Source organism: Berghia stephanieae, chromosome 7, assembly GCF_034508935.2.
Source record: "Berghia stephanieae isolate SIO BIC M18660-M18661 chromosome 7, UCSD_Bste_1.3, whole genome shotgun sequence".
NCBI lineage: Eukaryota > Metazoa > Mollusca > Gastropoda > Nudibranchia > Aeolidiidae > Berghia > Berghia stephanieae.
In genome coordinates, this window is record NC_088366.1 from 36,755,049 (window position 1) to 36,782,287 (window position 27,239).

General features: G+C 36.0%; 1 protein-coding gene across 1 annotated transcript in view; it reads right to left on the bottom strand.

Moving 5' to 3' along the window:
• Positions 1–335: 335 nt before the first annotated feature.
• LOC144976541 (uncharacterized) overlaps positions 336–27,239 on the bottom strand; it is a 38,471-nt gene continuing 11,567 nt past the window's right edge. The window contains exons 5-17 of the mRNA XM_078920836.1: positions 26,667–26,829; positions 26,252–26,353; positions 25,775–25,974; positions 24,928–25,145; positions 22,267–22,483; positions 20,276–20,426; positions 19,130–19,278; positions 18,216–18,366; positions 17,487–17,636; positions 10,831–11,021; positions 9,767–9,966; positions 7,806–7,976; positions 336–6,005 (exon numbers count right to left, since the gene is read on the bottom strand). Of these exons, the coding sequence (XP_078776962.1) occupies positions 5,744–6,005; positions 7,806–7,976; positions 9,767–9,966; positions 10,831–11,021; positions 17,487–17,636; positions 18,216–18,366; positions 19,130–19,278; positions 20,276–20,426; positions 22,267–22,483; positions 24,928–25,145; positions 25,775–25,974; positions 26,252–26,353; positions 26,667–26,829 (2,325 nt within the window). The 3' untranslated portion in view covers positions 336–5,743. The remainder of the gene's footprint in view (positions 6,006–7,805; positions 7,977–9,766; positions 9,967–10,830; positions 11,022–17,486; positions 17,637–18,215; positions 18,367–19,129; positions 19,279–20,275; positions 20,427–22,266; positions 22,484–24,927; positions 25,146–25,774; positions 25,975–26,251; positions 26,354–26,666; positions 26,830–27,239) is intronic.

The window sequence follows — 27,239 nt, forward strand, 5'->3', positions numbered from 1 at the left end:
ATGTTTACAAATCATATAATATAATATGTAAACTAAACATAATACAATGCATAACAGAGAGATGATTTACAAGGAAAAAATATCATCTTCCAAAACTATATGTTACTATACATTCGACTGTTTCCCTCCCAGCCAAGGAACTCCGGCCAGGGCCAGGACAAAACCAAGTAATCTCATTCCAAGACCACGACAGGAAACAATTGGAAAACGGATTGGGGGGATAGAAGACACAGCATGTACCTTCCTGCCCACTATGGGAGGTCAGGATCCCCACCCAGAAATACCTACCTTTAATTAATATAATATATATTTATAATCAACAAAGAACGTTTGCCTCTTTTTATAGTTTGTTTTTATTTTTTTTTTATGCAATTAAAAAAAATCACATAAACAAAAATTCTTAAGATAACTGATAACACACAACACAAAATGCAATATGAAGCAAGATGAGACCCTAGTCTGCTTAACATTATAGGTAAAAAGTTATGTGTGAGTGTGTGTATAATAATGTTTTTAACTATTATGACAATCTAATATTTCGTGTTCACTTGAAGAAGGCCAAAGGCTGAAACGTCGTTTGTTTGTGTTGTTTACTTATATATAAGTCACATTTACTCACTTTATCTTTCTCCCCATCTTATTGGCTCATTTAGGCACCTCCAGCTAATGTGGTAGGTATGTATTCACCTTGTAAATTCTGTATCCTTGAGAATTATATCCGAACAACCCCCCACTAACAATATAAACCCTAATTTTAAATCAATTTTCTTTCCATATTTTCTGATGCCGCTGTTAATGATAATGATATAAGCCTATGTATGGATTGAAGGTAAGTTAAACCTTAAAATTAAAAGAATTGCATTGTATCACAATGGAAAGGATTTATAAGAAGAGTATAATATTTTCGAGAAAATGGATTCAACAATGGTATGAATAATTAATTTTTAAAATGATAACCTTAAACAAAGATTTGATAACAATAATAATAACAAAACAATACATTTTGATTATGGAGCAATCCATTTAATTTTAATTAAATGAATGGGTTCGTTTGTTTTGTCTGTTTTTAAGGGTTTAACGGCACTTGCAACATATAAGGTCATATCCGCGCCAGTAAAGCACCCAAGAAAAGGTAAGACAAATGGGAATTGATTCAAATAGGAAACAGATCTAGATTCCAAGAGCACACAATCAAAGTACTTAGTTTGACATCACCTAAATTTCTCATCCAGATTCAAGACAGGTCCCAACTAACAGGGATACACTCAGATGTTTACAAGACATATATGTAAACAAAACATAATACAGTGCATAAGAGAGAGAGATGATTTATAGGACAAAAAATATCATCTCACAAAACTCTAACTATATAGTTGACCATTTCCCTCCCAGCTAGGGTATCCGGCCAGGGCGTGGACAAATTGTTTTGTTTTTAAGGGTTTTACAGCGCTTGCAACACATTAACGTCATATCAGCGCCAGTAAGAAAAAGAAAATGGGATAGTAAAAAGTTATAGAATTACAATTAAAGCACCCAAGAAAAGGTAAGACAAAGGGGATATGGTTCAAATAAGAAACAGGTGTAAATTCCAGGGGCACACTATCAGAGTACTTAGTTTGAGATCACCTAAATGTCTCATCCAGACACAAGCACAGGTCCCCACTAAGAGGAATTCAAATGTTTTACAAATCATATATAATATAAAGAAAACATAATACAGCGCATAACAGAGAGATGATTTACAAGGAAAAGAATATCATCTCCCAAAACAAATACTATGCATCTGACTGTTTCCCTCCCAGCCAGGACTCTGGTCAGGGCCAGGACAAAACCAAGTAATCTCATTCCAAGACAAAGACAGAAAGCATGTTGGAAAACAGATATAAGGGGATAGAAGACACAGTATGTACATCCCTGCCCACTATGGGAGGTCAGGAATCCCAACCAGAGAGAGAGGTCAATTTCATTCATGTTTTTGTTTATAAACAACCAGCTATGTTTGAGCACGTACGAAGGTGTGTCCCAAATTCCATGTTTTGATTGGTCAAAAATCTACTGGTTAATTGACATCAGCAGTCCCTTTTTAAAACTCATCAACATAGTTGTTGCAACTGCAAAGCCATAAATGATAAGTAAAATTCGTTAACTTGTTTAAAATAAATATGAATAAAATGATAACTTCAAGAACACATTATGATTTGTCTACAATTAGTTACTTGGATTAATAATATAAGTCTTTGATGTATTATCAAACCATCAAACGTGTCTTCAATTAGTTGCTTTTAAAATTGAGATTTATGTAGTGCGATATCCACTAAATGTGCACAAAGCGCTTTAAGTGAGGAGTAATGATTTTTTTTCCAGTGGTCTGTTGTGTACCTGTGACATGAACTGTAAAAATTTTTTTTTTTAAATCTCATTTACTGAACAATTATTAGCTAGTTGGACATAAAAGTATATACACTAATACATTTTACTTTTACTTCATGACATGATGATGAATGATAAAAATTTTAATTAGGTATAAAATGTGAAGAATGAAATGTATTAATGGACAACATTTACGACTTTCAATTGAAAAAATCATTAGCACCATAACAAATGGCACACATGAGACTTTTAGGTCATTTAAGTATCGAAGAAAAGGAAGTTGATTCGGCTATCGGGCACACAGGACAAAAGAGACTTAGTGATCAGTGCTTACAACACTCTCGGGTCACAGGCACCTTAAAAAAGGAAAATTCGAGCAGCAATCTTAAAGTACAGAGCTGCCAACCCCATTTGATGAGAATGTGTATAATGAGACCTCAAAATGGGAGATTTCATAAAAATGGGTACGATCCTGAAATCGACTGAAACTAAACATTGTGAAAGTAAGAGGAAGGTATACTTACATAAAGTCACACCACACAAGCTCAATTGCAGCAACAATGATGTTCCCAAGACTATAATCCAAACCTTTCAGAATTCTACCTCCCAACATAATTGGTCAAAAAATATATGGATATCCACTTGGTCACCAAGGTTTCTCAATAGGCTAGTAATAATAATAATATGAAAACTGAAGTGACTCCGTACACTGAAAATGGGTAAATCTTGGGGGAAATGCGTACAAGCGTACAATCGCTGAAAATGCGTACAATTCCGCATTTTTTGCGGTAGGTTGGCAGCTCTGTAAAGTATGTCCTGCCTGAGACAAACCAAAGTCACACAGATGACGCAACTGTATCCCTATCAAATAAGGAGACATCCAGATAGTTTCTCATACACATTCAATCGGAGAGATAATACTGGAGAGAAAAAATATAATCTCTCACACTTTAACATCCGATTGCCTCTCTCATGACCATGGACAACAAACCAAGTCACCTTATTCCAAGACAGTGTAAAAAAAAAAAACAAACCAAAAAATCAACAAAACCAACATACCAGTAATCTCAATAACTGCATCCTATTCCCCCCCCCCCCCCCCCCCCTTCTTTCCAACAAATAAAATAGAAAGCTTGCACAGCTTGGCAATTCAAAAACATCATTTAAAAGCGACTAATTACTTTAAAAGAAATATATTGTTTTTATATTTGCGGTTCTAAATTAGAAAAGAAGGGAAATGGTAGTGATGAAAATTCTAATATAAAACAGAGAGTAAAATAACGTAAACTTTGCAAAATAATAAGGGAAAAAAATATGTGACAAAGTTTACACAAATTTGACTCCACCAATACAAAACATAATTGCACTGAAATCAAAATACCATATCCTCAAAATTTATTTTGAAATTCTTTGAAGGCTCCTATGTATATTTTTGTTGTTGTTGTAGTTGTTGACCTAAAGAGTTGTGTGCAAAAAAAAATTAATTAAGACAGCAGAATTCAGTTCTTTAAAAAAATAAGTCAAACAATTCGTGTATCACTGGTGATGATGATGATGATGATGATGATGATGATGATGATGATGTTGATGATGATGAAGATAACATACCTGCACAGGCAACACACAAAAATGTCTTCACATTAAAAAAAAATCCGAATTTCAAGTTTATAAAATATTTCCACTTGGAATTTACCACTCAAAATTGCCTTTGAAGCAGTAGGTGCAAATCTAATTTGAGTAGAATAACAATATTTTCAGTAAGAAAAACAGCAATCATAAAATTCAAATTTCAGGAAAAAATTCAGAATTTGGTGAAATAAATACGGACAGATTTAACCAAAAAAAGGGCGATGTTTCAGAATAAAGCAGTATTGAACTGAGATGAATTTGATGATGGTAATCACAAAGAACAATCATAATAATTTATACATATATAGTTAGAAGTTAAAAATAGACATCTTATTTTCACACTCGTATGCTCATATCATAAAAGAAACAATACAAGCAATGGGTATGATTGAAAATGCAGTAATATATCTTTTACATAATGTATTACATTTGAAATATTTTGATTTCATAATGAGCAAAACCATTTCTGAAATCATGAGTTATGAAATATGGAATTTCTTGCTGTAAAATAAACATCAAAGAAAAGAGAAAAATCCCCAAAATGCAGACTTTTTCATTACTTTACGGAGCTATTTTGTTTTTAATGGTTTTACAGCGTTTGCAACACATTAAGGTCATATCAGTGCAAGTAAAAAGGAAGAGAATGGGATAGTAAAAAGTTCTAGAATTACAATTAAAGCACCCAAGAAAAAGTAAGACAAAGGAGAATTGGATCAGAAAGGGAACAGATGTAGATTCCAAGAGCACACTATCAAAGTACTTAGTGTGAGATCACCTAAAAGTCTTATCCAGTCACAAGCACAGGCCCCCACTAAGAGGAATACACTCAAATGTTAACAAATCATATATAATATGTAAACAAAACTTGATACATTAGGTAACAGAGAGAGAGTTTACAAGGAAAAAAATATCATCTCCCAAAACTAACTATACATTTGACTGTTTCCCTCTCACCAAGGGTATCCGGTCAGGGCCAGGACAAAACCAAGTAATCTCATTCCAAGACAAAGACAGAAAGCTAGTTAGAAAACAGATATAGGGGGATAGAAGACACAGTAAGTACCTCCCTGCCCACTATAGGAGGTGAGGAACCCCACCCAGACGTTACAGAGCAAACAGGTGTAATTGTACAGTTATTCGTTTTTAGTGAGAGTCCTATTATGATTTTACTACTTGCAACAGTAAACTCTGCACCAAAAAGGACTGGTTAATAAATATTTCTTTTTGATGATTATTCTAAATCATTCAAAAGCCCAGATAGAACATTCGATCTGTACAAAATTGCTTTTTGCTTTAGTTTACATTTTACAGTTATTTAAATCTATTCTGCTGGGTTAAGGTAAGATGATACAGCTGTCACATTGTCAAGTTGAAATACTGCCTCCTACGTGTAGCTCAGATGTTGACATGTACAAGGTTTAATTTTAATTTGATAAATTTTCCTTGTGACAAATTTCCCTTAAAGCAGGTGATGAAAGTGATGGGTAAAGCCGATTATTCTGACAGCCTCACTGATCGTTGTTTTCTGAGAACTTTGCAGTTTGTTGTATGCAGAACTAGATTTTCCAGCCAAAATTAAGAAATTTCGTCATCTGCCTTAAAAATGTTGCGAACTTTAATGAAATGACTACTACACAGATGATAATGGCGACCACGAAAAAGCTTATGATACCAAGTCATTGCCAGATTTAGTACAACAGTCGTGGTGTGGGAGCTTCCAAGAAAGTAAATTACAATGACAGAGTCACACTTTGGCCCATGGTAGAGCCCAAAACAGCAGCCATATAGGAAAGATAATTGCAGTGATGGTAGCATGACTCCAAGCATTAAATATGTAATTGTCAATGACGCCTAGAAAGATGAGGTCCTTCATTGTGGAGAAGGCTTGGAAGAGCCAGTCTAAGGTGGAGCTCTCATATGGCCATGTCGATAACAAGCCTACGTAAAACATGAGAGTGAGGGGACAGATGAGAACAAGGAGCAACATCTGGATGTAGGTAAACAATCTGTGGAATGAAAGGATTCCATGTTTAAAAATTCTTCTCTTTTATCAAAATGGAAAAAAGAAGTGAGAGTTGTAGATATATAAATCTAAGAATAGTAACATGATTCTTTTCCTATTCATTTCACGATGCCACAGATCTTACTTGGTTTTAACACAACAATCAACAGAGAATGAGAAAGATCATAAGATTAGCATGTGTATATCAAATGGATTTAAGGTTTTGATGAAGCAAAACTACTTTTCTGGGCTGCAGATGTATGCAAGTTTCATCATGGAAAAAGTTGAGCATTATAAAATAAACTTGAAAACAACTAATATAATAATTCTAATCATAAATAATAATAATAATAATAATAATAATAATAATAATAATAATAATAATAATAATAATAATAATAATAATAATAATAATAATAATAATAATAGTAATACACTGCAGCACAGGTCGGGACTGGGCCTATTTGTTAGAGATTTCCGTATTGAGTATTTTACAAAGGGTATGAAGAATGTAAGGGAGGTAAACGTTGGTGGTTTTGGTAAGATCACATTATAATTATCAACCCCCCCCCCCCCCCCTCTATCTTGACTGGTACGCAGTTATTAATAGTCTGCTTAGTGCTGTCCATAGGGAGCTTTGATATTTCCTCATTTAATAACAGAGATGGAATGAGTTTCTTGACTGTGAGTGCAATAACAATAAGACAAAGTGAGTATATGTTTTTTAGACATGCAGCATCCAACGTCATTATCGACCAATCCGGGACACAGAACTTATCACTACCACTCCTCGCTTATCTTCCTCGCAACTCTCTTCTCATCCCACCTTTCTCACCCCTTATCGCTTGTTTGATTTCATGGTAACAGTAACAGCCCCAGGCATTACTTCTGGCCTAAGGCATTGACCTCAGGCTTAGCACTTGATAGCTATGGCCTCAGGCCATCACTGAATGCTACTCTCCCACTTGTACAGGTAGAGGGATCATGTGCCTAAGACAATGGTCCAACATGCTCCACACACACACACAAACACAAACTCCACTCAAATGCATGCTTAATGAAGACTTAACACCACAGGGAGAGTGATACAAACAAAATACCAAAGAATATCATCCTCGATAATGCCAGTGAATGTCCAGTCTGGTCAAGACTTCCATATCAGCCTCCAAAAGTGTTTGAGATTACCATGTTACCAATACCGTACAATGACAAGCGGGATTAAAATGGGGAATTGAGATGTGTTTGAGGTTTCCATGATTTCGAGATTTGTATGTTTAAGATTTCGTGCTGCATTGTAATAATAATACTAATAATAATGACAATAATGACAATAATGATAATAATAATAATAATAATAATAATAATAATAATAATAACAATAATAATAACAATAATAATTTTAAAAATAATAACAGACACATATCACCTTAGCCAAACAGAGGTTCTAAGCATTGCACACACAAACACAGACACAGACACACACACACACACACACACACACACACACACACACACACACACAGACCAACAAATATCCCTTTTGTCACAAAAATGTTAAATATGTAAAATTTTCTCTCTAAAAACATAGTTTCAAAATCATATGTAAAAAGAGTCAAGCCAACTGCCTGATTCCCTCAGCTCTTGTGGGAAGTGTTCCATGTTTGATGGCAAAATCAGGAAAATACCTTTTTTTTTTTAGCAGGGGTGGGGGGAGGGGGCAACATACCAAATAAAAGGATTTGTCAGCGAATGAATGAATGGATGAACAAATGGGCATATGGATAATATACGAATGAAAAGTTACCTGTTGGCAGAGGGTCTCACAATCAAAGTGATAGGTACACTAAAAGCTGTCAGGAAAAATGCTTGGGAGATGTTGAAGATGGAGATGGAAGCAAGAGCCAAGGTCTGAGATATCAGAGCCAGAGACTTCAATAACTGCCAGTCAAATGTCAGCTCAGGCCTTGTGGTTTTCCTTATGATTAAAAAGGTCAATTTAAAGATTAACAGACAGATTGTGTGTGGATGGGAGGATAGAGGAATGAATAAATTACAATGGATTGATGCAAGAATGAATGGAAGGTTAGTTGAATGAAGTACTTAAGGACATCAAACCATGAACCCTCCCACGCATCACAGTAAACAAACATTGAACACAAAAGGACAAGAATGAAGACATGAGTTGCTCCAATTTTATTTTGAAAATATCAAAGTAACAAACGAGGGAGCAACCACTGGTTTTAGACAAAAATCTGAAAAGGTGGGTATAAAACAATACCAGACAAAGTAGAATGAAAAAATTAAGACATCCCCCAAAAAATCAACCTGTCTCAACTGGGGATTGAACCTCAGACCACCTGACTACCAGTCAGTCAGACGTGTTACCATTACAAAACAAAGACCACCTGATAGCAAATAATTGAGAGACCAGCAATAACAAATTTGTGCAAAGATTCAAACCAGGTCCATCTTTGTATAGGCTTAGCACTCCATCTATTGAACTACTGGGCTCCCATGGAATATTTGATTGACAAGCAACTATGTGATCGTATTAGCTGTTGAATAAAAATGAGGTCAGGATGGATTTCCAAGGGTTGGACGGAGAGATTGATGTGGATGGAGAGCTAAAATGGCAGTCACTTTAGGTACTGATATTTCTAAATGGAATTGTTAATGAATAAGTTGAAGATGAATTGTGTGAGTAGATGTGGTCTTGCGGTATGACACCTGTCTACAGACTGAAAGGTTGAGGGTTTGAGTCCTACTCTGAGCAGTGAATGGTTGAGCCTTTGGGAAAGGTTCTTTACTCACTTTTTCTTACCACACACAGATGTAAAATTAATACCTGGTCATTAACAGCATTGTCTCTGTCAGAGAAAATTATAATTTCACTTCACATGTGTCATGTCTTGTCCTACATGCTAAGAGTTGCTGTCAGCTTGTAAAGCACTTTAAGCACATTTAGAGGATATTGCGCTATATAAATGTTCACATTAATTTTTTGATGGGCAACTGGATGGATAAGTTTGTTCAATAGATGGAAAAACAAAATGAATCCAAACAATAATAGAGTAGATAAACTATAATATTATAGTACTTACCGGGAATGTTCCAGCTGACTGAATGCTTGTTTTTACAAAGTTAAATTTTTCTTACCAAAATTAACCTTCTTAGTGCTTGATTTTTTCTATCTAACTTTGCTTTTTTGCCTCCTTCTTTTTCTTTTTAATTTGAAACTGATAACCGTACACTCCAAGTTCTATTCATTCTTATATATATTGCTCTTCCAATTTGCCAATAAAGCAACCAAATGTGTGAGAAAGAGGTCACGTGATTGTAACAATTGTTTTCATATGTCAGATAAGCATTTCTGTTATTTCATTTCAACTTAGTGGATAAAAAGTTTGAGGGGTCAATGGATGGCCACAAAACAAAAAACAAAAAACAAAAACAAAAAAAACAAAAAATTTTTTAAATGATGACAATGATTTTGTTTGTACACTGTATATTTGTCTTGTGAAAGTGAACTAGTTTCACTGAGAGAGAATAATAATTAACCTCATGGTATAATACCAACCAAAATATGTGATGATGTGCTGACAAAGAAAAGAAAACAAATGACTAAAACCTGTGTAGGCTCAATGTGACTTTAAAATTTTACGTTTTTGATGAACCATGGATTATTTGACTTGTGTACTCTTTTTCGACCATTAAGGTAGAAGCCGCTGTGCAGGGGAAAGCAAAGAGAACAAATTAAATACCAACCGTATCATGAGTTTTGGATACATGACAGCAGCAGTAAATATGGCCAGTATGCTGTATAAGACCATGTCTTCAGTGTGGATCCGGAATCGTGGCATGATACGAGTAAGTAGTTCTGGTCCTTGATATGCAAGGCAACCCAACAGTAATGATACCACAATGATTGGAATGATGGAAAGAATTCCTGTACTTGGGGTGTTATCCTGAAAATAAAAGTATGTTTATTAAACAATCTTTTGAGCTTCTTCTCCATCCCCTTTTCAGCGGGATAAATGTTTAGCAATGCTTAATTTCCTAAATTTTGGTTTATGAAAAATATTATTTTAAAAGCTACTCACAGGATGACAAGAGTTATTTCACAAATCTTACTTGATATTGAAAGGATTTGGCCTCAAACATGGAATAACAAGACAGACTTTCAAATATAATTTCCCCTGTCATTCATATCTGCAAACATGGCCATTTTCATAAAGAGAGCAGTAACAATGAAGCTTCATGGCATGTCCTTTACTGCTATCTGATGGACCGGATGTATCAAGTTTGAGATTTTTTGATGTTGGTCATCTCAATTGATGGATTCTGGAATAAAATGTTTTCTGGCCAAAGTGAAAAAAAAACGTGTTTTGTCTATATATGGCACATGATGAAGGGAAATTCAACTCCTTGATAACCACAAGAATGAACAATTAAACAACTTTGTTTCCATTTCAAGATATGTTGGACTTGAGAGAATAGGAAGAAAAAATATTGATTTCTTGATAGCAACATCAGAAACAGGCTAACAATCAGAATAAATGGCAACTAATTTTGAATGTTTGTGGTATACTTTTAACATTTTAAAAAAGAAATAAATAAAAGCGATTTGTACGGCATTAATTGTAATAATTGAATCTTTTGATTCCATCATGCACAAAATATTGAATTCCAGTTTCGTCTTCTGAGCCACAGTTGTTGAAGGACCAAAGGATTGATCATGCATTTACAACAATTTTATAATTTAATTTTTTTTTTCACAAAAGGCCTGGAAACAAAATATTGAGTAAATCAAAACATTCTCCCTTTCTTACCTCATCAGCAAAGAGTTCATCTTTTATCAATCGTTGAACTTCATCATCTGCTTTTGTCCCATCCTTGTCACCATCTCCATCCTCCTTCAACTGAGTGTTGGATCGACTTGAGTTTTTCTTTCCATCTTCTTTTTCCTCTTCATTGTCTTTCTTTTCTCCTTCATTCTGCTCACTTGGTGATAGCGCTGCATCTGTGGAACAGAGCAAAATTTTATTCTCGTCAGTTCTCAACAGTTATTGTGAAAATGATGATCTATGAAACAACAACATCAATAATAACAATAATAATAATAATAATACAGTAGAACTCGGAAATAGCGAGTTCGACGGGTCCACTCCTGATTACTCGCTATTTCCGAGTTGCCAGGAAAGGTTATAATATTGCTGGTTATTCCCCTCAGTGTGTAATTCGAGTAAAAGCCGTCGCCCCTATTTCAATTTCTTCACAGAAGTGGCAGAATGCTTGGTTTTTGTTGTTTTTTGTGTTTTTGTTTTTTTTTTTCAAGTAAAGTCATGGCTAGAAAAAAAACAAGAACATAGAAGTGTGTGTGTGTGTGTGTGTGTGTGTGTGTGTGTGTGCGCGCGCAAGTGTTTGTATGCACTCGGCATGTTTGATGAGGTAAGCAAGCGCATCACTCAATCACTGACCCATTGAAATAATGGTTCCACACTCCCCTCTCTCGCTGATCGTGTCGTTCGTTAACGAATGCTAGTCGTTGACCGATGCTGCGAAGTGAGGCATGTTGACATGTGCTTACCTCGCACGTCGCGTGGCACCACATTGGGTGAATAATTGACCCCCACCCCCAATACACACACACAAACCCAACCCTCACCCAAATTTGTTTCGCCTATTATGTACTACTACAGACTACTATGTAATATTACTCGTAACGAAAAATAAGAAAAGAAAAGAGGCTAGGCTAAAAATATTTAAATTGCCATTGTCTCTTGTTTTGCTTTACTTCGTTCGCAGTCCTAGCCTGGGGCAGGAAATGCTCGTTATTTCAGAGTTGACCTCTTTTTCATACTCGCTACTTTCATGCTAATTTTATTGACTCAAATAAGGGAAAAAAAACGGGGATTTAGATTTTACTCGCTATTTCTGAGTTCTCGCTATTTCCGAGTACGTAACTTTCATGTTCTACTGTAATAATAATAATAATAATAATAATAATAATAATAATAATAATAATAATAATAATAATAATAATAATAATAATAATATTAATAATAATGCTGAAAACTTATATAGTGCTATAACTCCGAGACACCAGACTCTAAGCGCTTAAATTACAAATTACTTAGGCTGAAACATAATCATGTACACACACAAGGACACACACACACACACACACACACACACAACACAACACACAACACAAAACAAACCTATCTTGCTTCTCATACCATCTACTAAAATCAAAACATATGTTTTAAGCGAACGTTTAGAGGGTCAGAAATGAGAAAAGGATCTCATTCCAGCATTTTTCCGAATTCGAGGGACAACTAGTTTTGTGCAATCACTGGCCGAACGTAAGGGGTGGGGTTTTGAATATCTTTCAATTAGTTCCGAAATGTAGGAAGGGGCAGTACCTTCAAGACGATACACTAAAACACAAGCTTTGAATTTAATCCTTTTCTCAACAGGCAGCCAATGCAGGTCATGAAGTAGAGGTCCGGCAGAGTCACACCTACGCTTCATGAATACTAGTCTGGCAGCACTGTTTTGGACAATCTGAAGACATCTCAGATTGTATTGTGAAACGCCAAACAACAGAGCATTACAATAATCCAATTTCGATAGTACGAGGGACACAACCAGGTGCTTGGTCACATCCTCAGATATGAACCGTCTAATGGAAGCAATCTTTTTTAGTTGGAAAAAGAGAGATCTAACCAAATTATTAACCTGATGCTCCATCGACAGTCCAGAGTCTAAGAATGTGCCAAGGTTTTTCACTTTGTCAACAATTTGAATGGAGGCATCCCCCAACTTCAAATCTGTTTCACTTTTCCACTTCCTGTTCTCCACATACAGCACCTCCGTCTTATCATCATTCAGTTTCAGTCTGTTCTCATTCATCCATTCTTAACACTTTGGATACAATTTTTACTATTGGCTGATACTTCTTGTAAATTTCTCGTATTGGAACGCAGTACAATTGCGTATCATCAGCATATTGATGGTAAGACAGACCAAAACTTCTGATGATTTTAGACAGAGGGCCAACGTACAGAACAAAAAGAACGGGTCCAAGTACTGAACCCTGGGGAACCCCACAATCAAGAAAGATTTCCTCAGATCTATTTTCATACACCGTAATAATCTGTTTACGATTGAACAAATATGACCTAAACCAATCAAGCGCTGCACCAGACACGCCATAAGTAATTTCAAGACGTTTGAGAAGAAGATTGTGATCAATAGTATCAAAAGCAAGACAATGGGTCAAGCAAATTCAGCAAAGAACATGAACCATTGTCTATAACAGAGAGGAGATCATTAACAACCCTAACAAGTGCGGTTTCCGTCGAATGATGTTGCCTATAAGCAGACTGAAATTCTTCTTCAAGACAATTATTTTTAAGATGAGACAGTAATTGTTTCAAAACAAGCTTTTCTAGGATCTTAGAGAGAAAAGGAAGATTAGAGACAGGGCGACAGTTTTTTAAGTTCTCTTTATCGAGATCAGGTTTTTTCAAAAGGGGTTTGACATGAGCAACTTTGTAAATGTCTGGTACAGCACCTGACTGCAACGAATTATTAACAATACATGTAAATGGTGTTAAAATTACATCAATGCACTTTTTTAGAATGGCCGTATTTACGGGGTCTAAATCACAACTTTTAGTCGGAGACGACATAATGCAATCACATAAGTCAGCTTCAGTAATCTTTGAAAAATGTGTTAATGAATCACCATGAAACTTGTCAAATGTTGTATGGATTGATTCAGATGACAGTTCTTTCCTGATGGTATCCGTTTTTTCTTTAAAATATTGACCAAAGCGAGTTGGTAGATCTGCACGATCGATTAAAGATGGGAGAGCTGATCTCGTCTGTTGTCCCAGCAGTTCCTTGGTCAAGGCAAAGAATTGTCTCGAACGTCCCACGTTTTTCAGGCTGTCTTCATAGAATTTCTTTTTGGCCCTGAAATTGACGGCTTTCGCATCATTTCTAGCCGCGATGTACCGCTTCTCATCGACAGCACCTCTGGACTTGAGCCATTTTCTTTCTGCCCGCCTCCTGGCTAATCCATTCAATTTTATTTCGGTATTATACCAGGGTGCTTGCCGTCTCACTCTTACTGCTCTAGTTTTTAAGGGAGCATGCTTGTCCACCATACCAACAATTGACTCGTGGAGACCATTCACATCATGTTTATTTTTAACGTTATGGTCAAGGTCTTGTTTAAAAATGTTCATGTTTATATTCTTCATATTACGAGATGTTATCGTCTTTTTTACTTCATGCTTCTTTGGAAATAAAACGCAAAACACAATTAAATGATGGTCAGAGATTAATTTAGCAATATTTGAGACAGGTGAAGAGAGAGAATGTTCAATGTCTGTAATGACATGATCTATTGTGTGGCCATGGTTGTTTGTAGGACCGCTTACAAGTTGAATATAGTTGTTTGTGTCAATAAGCTCCCGAAATATTTTCGATTCATTTTTGTTTCCGAAATAATCAATGTTAAAATCACCCATAAAAATATTATGATTTTTGTTTATGGATTGCATAGACATAAATTCTCCGAACTCTGATAAAAAATCAATTGTTGATATTTTGTTTTGTTGGCTTGGTGGTGGGCGGTAGACACAGTGAAACGACTTTTTAAAATTATTTTCATGAATGGCAAATCCAGCGTACTCAAAACTTCTAAAATTATCATGGTGGAATGATATCTTGTCAAAGAGTGACAAGTTGTAAATAATTGCAATTCCACCTCCTTTCCTTCCAATGCGTGGAAATGATTTAATACAAAAGCCTTCGGGTGTAATTGCTTTCATAACTGGATCATCATATGAATGATTAAGGGGAGGGGCGACACCTGAAATATCGATTTTTGGGTCAAAATATAAAATTTCAGTTTTTTATTTATTATCAAAGAACAATCATTTTTTCACACATTTTCAGCACTGAGATGGTGATTTGGATAATATAAAGTTTGTAAATCGCCAAGAAAGCAAGAAAGTTATGATGACCCGTGGCCACAAATCTTTGATTGGAATTGGGTGTGTGATAGTAATAGTAGTATTATGATAAAGCGATTCCAAGCAATGCTGCAGTGGAAAGAAATGAGATGAGCTATTCTTGCTGGTCTTTACCACGGTTATTCCACCAATGACTTCCCTCAACATATGTATTGTCCTCCTGAACCCGACTCCAGATGCTTTTATAAAAAATATATTGTTGCCCATGTGTATCATGTTGACACAAGCAGCGTGTACATACACCTTTGAATTTTGATTTGCTTCATGAGCACTTGAAGCCTGTATATGCTTTGTTGAAGTGTTGTGAGATGAAGACAACACAAAATCCAAACAAAAGGTTTCATAATTCTGTTTGGTCAAGATGCCATAAAACATACTTCCATTCCCTGAAAAAAGTTGAGTTTGGTGCAGAGTATAATTTTGGTCCAACAGAAATGACATCCCTGAAAGTGTCTTTGGGCATCGATGGACTGGGAGAACACTCCCAGATGTTGAGTCAGCAAGCAGAGTCAAAAAGACTTGACCAAAGCATAAGGGCTGCTCAACATAAAGAGAAAAAAAAAAGACGCAAAATGAAAGCTCAGACCTGTGAAAAAGCCCAGAGGGAGGCAGAAGAAGAACACGGGGGACCCTCATTCGGTGATGGTATGTTTTGAGCTGGTTGTACCGTTTTGTTTTATTATTTTCATTCATTGTTATCTTTGATCTCGTTTTTCTCAAAATGACATTTTTTAACACTCTTTTTTATCTTATTTTGTCATTTATCAATCAATTTGTTTATACCTTTGCATGTCTAGAGCTATAGTGATTATCTAAAATCATACAGAAGGAATTTTAAATATCTTTATTATTTTTTGAAAAATTGACATTTTTATGTAAAAAAACATGATTTTTATCAAACCGCAAAATCATTTTTTAAAAAAATTTATAAATAAAAATCTATTGAAAATATTTCAAAAATGCTCTGTTTATTTTTTTATAATATACAAATATACAACCATGCAAAATTTCAAGAAAATTCCATGGAAACTTATAGAGAATGTAACTTTTAAAAATAGTACCCAGAGAATAAAATCCAAGATGGCGGCCATCACCATTGCAACCGGACACGCCCACCGAAATAAATCACATGGTTCCAATCCATTGGTCATAGGCAATGTCCCATTATAAAAAGATATTGGATCTAATCATTATTCTTGAAAATAGTTTCAGGTGTCGCCCCTCCCCTTAAGCCATGTTTCCAAGATGACAAAAATAGTAATTATATGATCTTCAATAATGTCGATTATGTCTTGAGTTTTATTACGGCACGATCTAACATTTAGTAATCTGATTCTTATACTCGTATGATCACTACGTGCAGGTTGTTGTTGTTGTTGTTGTTGCTCAAGACGGTGCTGTTGCTGCGAGTTGTTGTCATGGTGGTCGTTAATTTCATACTGACTGTCACGGACAGTGTTGACATTTGACAATAAAGGGTGAGGATTATTCATTGAAATGATGAGATTGGATGGGGGACGAGTGTTGACGAAATGAAGCGAGGATCGAGGTCATAGGGGGAGCAGGCGTGGGGTTGGCCGATGACCAATGACGGTGATTATAGGGCGTTGTTTTCGTCTACCCCCTCTGAGTCTGTTCATAAACTTAGTATTATAAATAGATCGATGTACACGGTAGTTGTTAAAAGTTGTAAAATATAGCACAGTGAATAAAGTTTCCAATATGGCTGTAAACAAATAGCAGTTTAAAACTATGTTCGACTTTGGAAAATCCATACTTAAATTTTAAAATTTTAAAATTTTAGAAAAATCCTCTATTAGAAATTGTTAAAATGTATATCAATAAAACCACAAGACTATCACAAATTAGATGGTATTAAAATCCAGGCGAAATGTCAGATAAAAATCCCTCAAAACATGTAAATGAAAGAGCCAACAAAAACAAGACTTGCCGGTCAGGCGTGTTACATAGTATAATAATAAGAATAAGAAGAAGAAGAAGAAGAAGAAGAAGAAGAAGAAGCAGAAGTAGAAGCAGAAGAAGAAGAAGAAGAAGAAGAAGAAGAAGAAGAAGAAGAAGAAGAAGAAGAAGAAGAAGAAGAAGAAAAGAATAATTACACGAATAATAAAAGAAATGATCAAACAGGGCATCAACCTTTGAGTATTTCTCTACTTCATGTTAAAAGCTACCTTTACTCATAACTTTTAAACACTTCCCAATAGAGCCTTTAACGATAAGACTTGATTTTATTTTTCCAATCACAATTTATCTTATAAATGTATCTGGTTATAACTACACACCAACCATTTTACCCAGAGAGCAATGACAGCAATGAGACTCAAGCTTCAATCAAAAATATTGTCATGTTAGAGTATGACCCCATCTGTAAAGGCTAGCAAGTATTATTCCAAAAAGTATCAAAAATCTCTTGTTACCTTTATCCTTCTTTTCACCATCTTTCTTGTCACTTGATTCCGATTTTGTTCCTGTTTTCAAATCACCTGATCCAAACCAAAGGGCAATTCCATATTTCAAGTTAAGGACTGATAAAGGCAAAACGGAAAATAAGATCTTGAAGTGTTTAACTACATATCAATTCAACTTTACTTATTTACAAGGAACAAGAACTTAAGGGATACAGACAAGGGGAGGGGGGGGGGTACAATGCATTTGTCTTCAAGAAACAGTAGCATATGTGCTTTTATATCAAAAAGTAGTTTACTCTTGACAAGACGTTACAAATACCAAAACTCAAATTCCATTACAGTCCAGTCCAGATAATTCGAAATCTGATTAACCGAATTTCTTTTAAATCGAAGAAAATACGATGTAATGAATTATTTTCTTCTTTTTCTATATAAAATATTCATGGTTAATTCGAATTCGAACAGTCGTTATTCTCTTTATTCGAAGTGCAAGTGCTTGCCCATCACTAAAAAAAATAACTCTGGAAGGTCATAACGAACTGCCTGTTCTCCGTATCCACCCTCCCACGCGTTTTAATGGCTGAGCTGACGAATAATAATAATAACTAGACCCCTGAGGCATGTAATGGCGTGTTGTTCCCTCTCCGTCCCACCCGCCCTCTCTCTTCTTTCTCCAAATTGACCAGCTGTCTCGCGTCATCCCTCTCTCCTTCTCGCGCTCTCATCACTAAGACTAACTTGTGGTCTGCTGGCCGCTGGCTAACAAAGGGGGTTGGTTATAAATAGATCTAACACACAGTGATAACCACAAGCTGACCAATACACGGCTTGAACAATCATAGGCCACACCCCACTCCAAGCGTTTCTCTTTCTCTTCTGTGCTGTCTTTCTTTATTGATCGATGGATCTAGATCTAGAAGTAGAGGGCCTACACAGCATGCAGTGTTAACTACTACTCTGTGCTATTGTGTAGCTTGTAAGTTTAAGGGCCAGGGCACGGCTTGGCCAGGGCCAAAGCATACGTGTACAACAAGGGTACAACAATGTGTAGTCTTTCTTTCTTTGTTGTACAACTTGGCTTTCTACTCAAGCAGTCTAGGCCTACTGTTGACTGAACGTGAACGCCACGCTAAACCCCACGCATTCTCATTCTGCGTAGAGTTGGGATTCGCTTGCTATTTTTTTATTCGAAAGCGCGAGCGCTCGCTGGTTCGCGCTTTCAAACGCTCGCTGCTCGTTAAATGAATAAAATAAGAGGTTTTGATTGGCTGTGCCTGTGTGTGTATGTGTGTGTCTGTGTGATCATACACACCACGTCGCGTTGTGTCTCAAACACACACGTGTGTGTATACATAACCAAGGGTGGGTCGCGACGAGTGACAGCTGAGGCGACAAGTGAGAGTGAGAGGAGATTTTATTCAAACGCGACCCCACCCGACGAACGAATAATTTACAAGTACAAGTAAAAACACACAGACCGGAGAGTACACACTGCTGTGTACTCTCTGACACAGACCCATCACCTTTACTTCCCCACCCTCTCTCGTCTCTGGTCCCATCATGCAACCGAGCGGAAAGCGGTCGCTCCAACACTAATTCTGCGGTCATTCTTGCTGCTGAAGAGACAGAGATCGAACGCTTTTCTTCTTCACTTCAACTTCAACTTCTAATCCCGTCATGGCATTGAAAAGAAAGCACAACTCCTTGTCAATTGAAACAAAAATAAAGTTGCTGGAGGACGTTGATAAGAAATTGCAGCCAAAGAAAGCAATTGCAGAGAAATAAGGCATCCCTGCTAACACTTTGTCAACGATAGTGAAAAACCGTGCTCACATCGAGAAATTGGCAAACTCGCCTCTCAACCCGAACAAGAAGAGAATAAGGTTGAGCAAGCAAGAGGACGTTGATGAAGGCTTATTACGGTGGTTTAAACAAGCACGAGCTCAAGGAGCCCCCATCAATGGACCAATTTTGACTGCAAAAGCTGAACAACTTGCACAAGAATTTGGAATTGAGTTTAGCCCTGGACCAGGATGGCTTGAGAGATTCAAGCGCCGTCATGCCATTGTCTATAAAACTATTAGTGGAGAGGCTTCCTCTGTGGATGACAACGTGGTTGATGACTGGAAACAGACTGTTTTAGCTGATCTGCTAAAGGAATTCAACCCAGACGACATTTACAACGCCGATGAAACGGGCTTGTTTTTCAAGTGCATGCCAGACAAGACTTTTGATTTTAAAGGCTCCGTGTGTTCTGGAGGCAAGAAAGCCAAGGATCGGCTGACAGTACTTGTGGCAGCAAACATGTCTGGATCGGAAAAGCTACCACTGCTTGTGATAGGGAAATCAGCCAAGCCAAGATGCTTTCACAACATCAAGAAGCTTCCAGTGGAGTATACGGCAAACTCGAAAGCTTGGATGACTGGAAAAATATTTGAATCATGGGTTCAAAAGCTTGACAGAAAATTTCTGCTGCAAGGGAGGACTGTGGCCTTAGTGCTTGACAACTGTCCAGCTCATCCAGACATTTCAGACCTGAAAGCAGTGAAGCTGGTCTTCTTACCACCAAACACCACCAGCAAGAGCCAACCTTGTGATCAGGGTATAATTGCCTGCTTCAAAAACTTGTACAGGAAGGCAATTGTACAACGCTACCTGGTACATGTTGACACTGGGTCACCAGACATTTTCAACATCTCCATTCTGGATGCCTTGTACATCATGAGAAAAGCTTGGGACGACGTTAGCAGCACAACAGTGGCCAACTGCTTTCGACACGCTGGCTTCCGACCACTAACTCAAGATGGAGATGAAAATGGAGAAACTGAAACTCAACAGCCACCACAAGTACAAGACAATGAAGAGTTCAGCAGTCTCTTTCATCGTCTGGCAGATGTAGTTTCTGTTGAGGCCACCATGGAAACCTTCCTGTCGGTAGATGCTGATGTTCTTACAACCGAGGAGGCAAGCATCAGTCAAATAGCAGGTGACATAAGAGCAGACAAAGAAGCTGACAACTCAGATGAAGATGATGACCCTGTTGTGGTACCCACAAGCCTCAAAGATGCTAGAACATCATTATTACTTCTCAAAAAGTATGTTCAAGAGCAAAGCTCATCAGAGCTGTTGGATGACATCTGCTCTTTTGAATTTAAATTTGAGAGACACACAACACAGAAGGCAAGACAGTCGACAATAACACATTTCTTTAAAAAGTTATGAACTGCCACAAGCTGGGATGGACCCGGGGCGGCCGGCATTCATTTTTAAATTTTTTATCATTTTTAATCAGAAAAAAAAAACAAAAAAAAAACAACAACAAAACAAACCCCCCCCCCCCCCCCCCAAAAAAAAAACATTTCTAATGTGGCCATGAATACAATTATTACAATGTCTCCTATACATTGAACATTGTATTCATGCCGGTCCCAAGCACGGATAAACTACAGAGGGGAAATGGAAATTTTTTTAACAAAGAATTTAAAAGTAAAGATCTTATTCATAAAATATATGATGAGTTGAAAAATTAAGATCTCACAAAAAAAATAATCGCAATGTAAAAAAAAACAACAAAACAATAAAACTAAAACTCATCAATCTAATCAGTGTACCGTAAGTGTAAATGGTAAGAGGGAAACCCCCTTTTTGTCAGGGGAGGTAACTGAGTAATATAACCCTGATACCTGGAGTCAGGTTTAGTTATTTCCCTTGTTTGGAGACAAATCGAATTCTGATAAATAGAAGTCATTTGCTTTTCCCACCCAATTCGAATTATCAGGACTGCACTGTATTTCTCTTTGGTAGTGAGTAGGAACATGCATTGGTAAAAAGATATGGATAAAAGTAGGCCAAAGTGTACAAAAAAATAAAAATAAAAATAAGACAAGACCAAGAACAAGAACAAAAGTAATAGTAACAACAAAAAGAATCATTAAAATAAATCAGTGGTTCCAAGCTGTGCGATCTTTTAGAACATTAGCATTAAAATAGTGCATTTGAATAGGGTTGTGGATTCCAAGTCATCTTTTTAAATGAAATTAAAAACCCTATCTTATGAGATGCTCACTGGATTCATTAAAACATCCTTCTTAATATTCAAATTGCTAATGTTTGTTTTATGTTTTTCTCATGTAAGCTAGTAACATAGTTTTTGTCTATATACATACAATATTTATGAACATTTTTGGGCAAACTTACTAGTATGTATGATGTCATTACATTGGATTTTATAATATATTAATATTCACCAGACTTCTCAATACATCAACTAGCTTCATTTACCAGATTGTTCAATGTAAGATAAGATATACTTTATTCATCCAAAAGAATGGAACTTCGTTTACAGACGTGGCATGCATTTAAATGTATAAATACAAAGTTAAGAATCTATGGCGAGAATATATATTATATATATATATATATATATATATATATATATATATATATATATATATATATATATATATATATATATATATAGAGCCACAATTGATGCAATATTTAGCCTGCTAGTCAAGACAATAAAAGGTTTGCAGTTAACCAATTAAAACAAAAAATCTCTCTTAGTGGAAATTCTCTTACAATTGTTTTCCTAACTAGACTGGGCATATCTTTCATTACTATGGACAATGACATTCATTTCAATAAACACTAAAATAAAAAAAAAGACACAATCAATAAATAAATCATTACAAATTTTTTCTAAATTAGCAGTTCTCACAAATCTGTGAGCCAAAATCTGACATAAATTGGAGCAATCAACAAGCCATCAGATAGATATGATATGTCATGTTTGAGATTGTAAGTAGTGTAATAAATAAAAGTAAAATAATTCCACCACACAAAAGGATATTTTGATTAGTCCAGCAGCTGCCATGAGTCCAAAAGGAGGCATGTACATCCCGATGGAGACATAACGATTGGTACCAGGCAGGATGTAGAAGAAAAACGATTGGTGGAAACGTTCCAGTAGATTGTTTAGGCTACGGAGAATGCCTTCTACAATTCTGTATGAAATACAGAAATAAATTTTATATTTTATCTTTATTTCATATTGTTATATATTACTTTTCTCAACCACATTTTAATTCAGACCTCAACTTCAAATCAAAGATAGATTTTAAGTGCTAAGTAATGCTTCACATTAAAAGATACTGAAGAAAGGGTATACACATATATTGTTGATGAGCTGAGATTATAATTAAACCATCTAAAGCCAAAAGCTCATCATATTCTCAGTGATGATAATGTAAATTTGTCAAAAAGGATGAAAATGTCTTGGTTCACCGATCAATCTCAAACAAAATCATAACATAAAATAGCATAGTTTTGTTTATTATATTCCTACTTCTAGTGTACATCTATTCTTAATAGAGTAGAGATATAGCTTACTTTATGTATATTTTTAATGAATCGTCCTTTCCTTAAAACGATTTTTAAAAAATACCTTCTACTCAAGAGATTTAAAATGAACTTTTGGTCAATAGGCCAGAACGTATTAGTTTTTAATTGTTATATCTTTATTACTCTAGCCCTGTGTAGACCAGTGATTACGGATCTTACAAATAAGACACAAGTATCTTTAATAAATTAAAATTGTTAAACATTGTAAAAACAAAGGTAAAAAGAGTAAACTAAGTTGACCCCCTTATCATTGTAAAAGATTAATATCATCTCTTATTAACAAGAAGATTGATAGGAGAATGGTTGAGAGAGATAAATGAATAATGGAAAAAAAAAATAAAAAAAAAAGAGAGAGAGAGAGAGAGAGAGAGAGAGAGAGAGAGAGAGAGAGAGAGAGAGAGAGAGAGAGAGAGAGAGAGAGAGAGAGATGTGTTATTATCACTACGCACGCGGGTACAGGACACAAGGTTTGTAGACATTCTAGACTGGAGAGAGAGAGAGAGAGAGAGAGAGAGAGAGAGAGAGAGAGAGAGAGAGAGAGAGAGAGAGAGAGAGAGAGAGAGAGAGAGAGAGAGAGAGAGAGAGAGGAAGAGAGAGAGAGAGAGAGGATAGGGGGAAAAAGAGAAGAGAAAGAGAGAGAGAGAGAGAGAGAGAGAGAGAGAGAGAAAGTTAAATGATGGGGCTTTTTTTCTAATAAGGGGGAAGTTATAATAAGTATCTTTTTAAACGGACCTATAACTGTACTTCCACTCTTGACCTACTTACAAATAAAATCCTTTACCCCTTCCCCTTCATTTTTGACCATCAATTGCCTTGTCTCAATTTTGACATCTGGCACCAATTTGTCTAGACTGAGCGTCACCAAAATTCATGCAACTGAGCACAGGTGTCAAAATAAGAAAATGATGGTGATTTTTTCATGGATCCACCTCTTGACCTGGCTATTATCAGAAGAAAATGTTTTACACAGCAAAATCAGAGGAAAATTTCTGAGAAAATCCCAACATCCCGGAATTCCGCGGATATGTATTCTGTAGTTTTACATTTAGAGCAGATTAAGTTACGATTCACAATCAACTCAAAAGAGTTTGGTCAATGTTTTCTGTGAACAATGTTAGTGGTTGATGTTTGTTTGTTTTTAAGGGTTTTACAGTGATTGCAACACATTAAGGTCATATCAGTGCCAGTAAAAAGGAAGAAAATAGGAAAGTAAAAAGTTCTAGAATTACAATTTAAGCACCCAAGAAAAGGTAAGACAAAGGCGAATTGGTTCAAATAGGAAGCAGATGTAGATTCCAAGAGCACACTATCAAAGTACTTAGTTTGAGATCACCTGAAAGTCTCACCCAGACACAAGCACAGGTCCCTACTAAGAGGAATACACTCAAATGTTTACAAATCATATATCATATGTAAACAAAACATAATACAGTGTGTAACAGAGAGATGATTTACAAAGAAAATAATATCATCTCCCAAAACTAACTACACATTTGACTGTTTCCCTCTCAGCCAGGGTATCCGGCCAGGGCCAGGACAAAACCAAGTAATCTCATTCTAAGACAAAGACAGAAAGCAAGTTGGAAAACAGACATAGGGGGATAGAAGATACAGGAAGTGCCTCCCTGCCCACTATAGGAGGTTGAGAATAATTTCCATTTCTCCTTATCTAGATAGAGAGGTGGGGTAGCTGAGTGGTAAAAACATTGCTCTGTGACTTATAGGTCCCAGATTCAAGTCCTTGGGCAAGATTATTAACACTCAATTTGCTCATTTAGGACAAGTGTGATTCCTGCTGACATCTACTGATGTCATGCAGAAGGGCATAATTTTAAAATTTCAATATCCTATGAAATCTTCTCTATGCAGTTTTACTACGGGGTGGTTTGAATTGTTTTAATTTTTTGTCTGCTAATGTAAGAGTGGTGAGTGGATAAATTGAAAATCACGACTAAAATGATTGGAGATATTGTTTTCCAATGACACCTTTCAATGTTGCCCATCTTCATAAATAGCCTCCACTTGAACTACTTAAAGGACTACTTACCTAGCAGAATTATTAAGGTCACGGTGATTTGATCCCTTCTCTTTGATCCCTTTCAAGGTGACAGCCTCAATGTGATAACGATGGAACATGCCATGATTTCCCGAGGGTGCACCACTAGCCTGATGCCACATCATTCTCATCATTGTCTTCAGGGCTATCAGGTATTCCTCCAGGGATTCTCCATTTGGGTCATGGTACAAGCTGGCCTTCCTCTCGTCCTGCACAATAAACCACAATAAAGAATGTGTGAGAACAGTTGTTTTTACTTTTATAAAGAAATTAAGTTCCTGCAACATTTAAAGTAGGCAATTTTAGCGATGGAAAAAGGATGATGATGGAATAGCCAAAAGATTGTATCCTGATTATCATGTTGAGTTAATCAGTGGATCCAACAGCAATTTATCTATGTATATCTTCCGAGTATACTAACCTCCCTTCCCCCTTTTTTTCTACTGACACCATCACCTTGTTCAAAGCTTACTTCAACACAAAAAATGGTATGATTGACAGAAAAATATTACGTCTCACAAACAGATAAATCTATTTGACTGTCACCCTCCAAGTAAAATGCATAATGCAGGTCCTGGGCAAAATCAAATGGTGTCATTACAAAGCTACATAGGGGAGACAAAAATGAGAGCAAAGGAGATCCTGTTTACAAGAGAAAGAGAATCATAGGTCATGTAGACTGTGCAAATGTTTAAGCATGAGAGGTCATGATGCTTCATAAAAAGGGTATTGTGATGATGTGATGTTAAATTTAAAATGTGATATCTTTGTGGGGGTTTTTTTTGTTTTAAAAAAAAATAAAACAAATAAAATGATAAAAACATTATGATTACCTTACCTTAGCTTCATGAATAGAGACACGAGCTCTTTCTTTTTTTACAAGCTTGACAACCAGATTGACAAGATCAAGGTTGGCCAGTTGTCCATTGAGACCTTCAACCTTTACAGCATAATAGGATACTTTCTCAAGGGGCAGTTCCAAGTTTAGAGCGCCTTGAATGGGACCACTACGACCTGCTAGGTCCTGGCTTACTATGACTAGAATTGGAAAAAAATATCAAAAATAAAAGATCAGCATTCAGACATTTACCCATATTATACCAATGCAATATTTTGAAAAAGGAAGAAGAAGAGGAAAACAAACGACATACACATAAACAAACTGAAAAAAAAAATATGGCCTTCTCTACATTGAGAGAGAGAGAGAGGGAGAGAGAGAGAGAGAGAGAGAGAGAGAGAGAGAGAGAGAGAGAGAGAGAGAGAGAGAGAGAGAGAGAGAGAGGGATGGAGGGAGAGGGAGAGAGAGATCTCTTACATTGAGAGCTTGTCTGATGATAAGCATCTAACCAAGCGAGTGGCCCAATTTCATCATAGTCTGTGAACAAGAAGACTATATCTTTGGCCCAGTATGGCTTTTCTGCAGATTAAAAGAATGATAAATTTGTAACAGTGAGTAAATTGAATACAGCTTGTAAAAAGATTATAACTGTCAGAATAACCCCACCGCAATGGGACTTTTTATTCCAATTTTCTGATCTAGAGGGAATAACCATGGAAGATAAAAAAGACTGGATATTATAAAGCAGAAAAGAAGAAAAACTTCTTGAGCAAAAGTTTTAAAGAAGTATTCTTTACTTAGAAACAGACTACAATATCAATTTTAAATCAAATCTTTCACAATTTCTCTATCAAATCTCATTTCTAAACTCTTCTTTACAATTTTGACTCACGTTTTAATTCTTTAGCCAGTGCAAGTGTGAGCGCTATACCCCCTCCAGTTAGACTCTTTCCTTTGGTGGCTGCAGGACGAAGAGGAATTGAAAGCACCAATGCCTCTGTGCTCGCTGCACGACGTGCTCGTAATATTGCAAATACATTCTGCCCACTTACATGCTGTTGATAAAGATAATCATATCATGTTGATATAGAGATTAAAACATAACAAAACACAAATCTGCACACACATTACATTATCAAACTCCCTGGTTCAATGTCAAAGTTACAGTCACTGCCACAATTAATTACCAACAACCACAGAATAAAGGTTATATAGCTGTCTTCAATGCAAAAATCTATTTATGTATTGAATATCTAAATAAATGTGAAAAAAAAATATTCTTATTATTTAAAACACGTCACACTATTCAATTTAATATTTTTAGGAAATGACTGGCAAGAAAGGCACGAAATGTACAAATCTCTAAGTTTTGTAGCCCGTATTTCCCCCAAGCTGATACCATTTGATGATTTCTATTTCTAAATTATGCACAAGATTTTACAAGAGAAATTCACTAGTGTTAAAG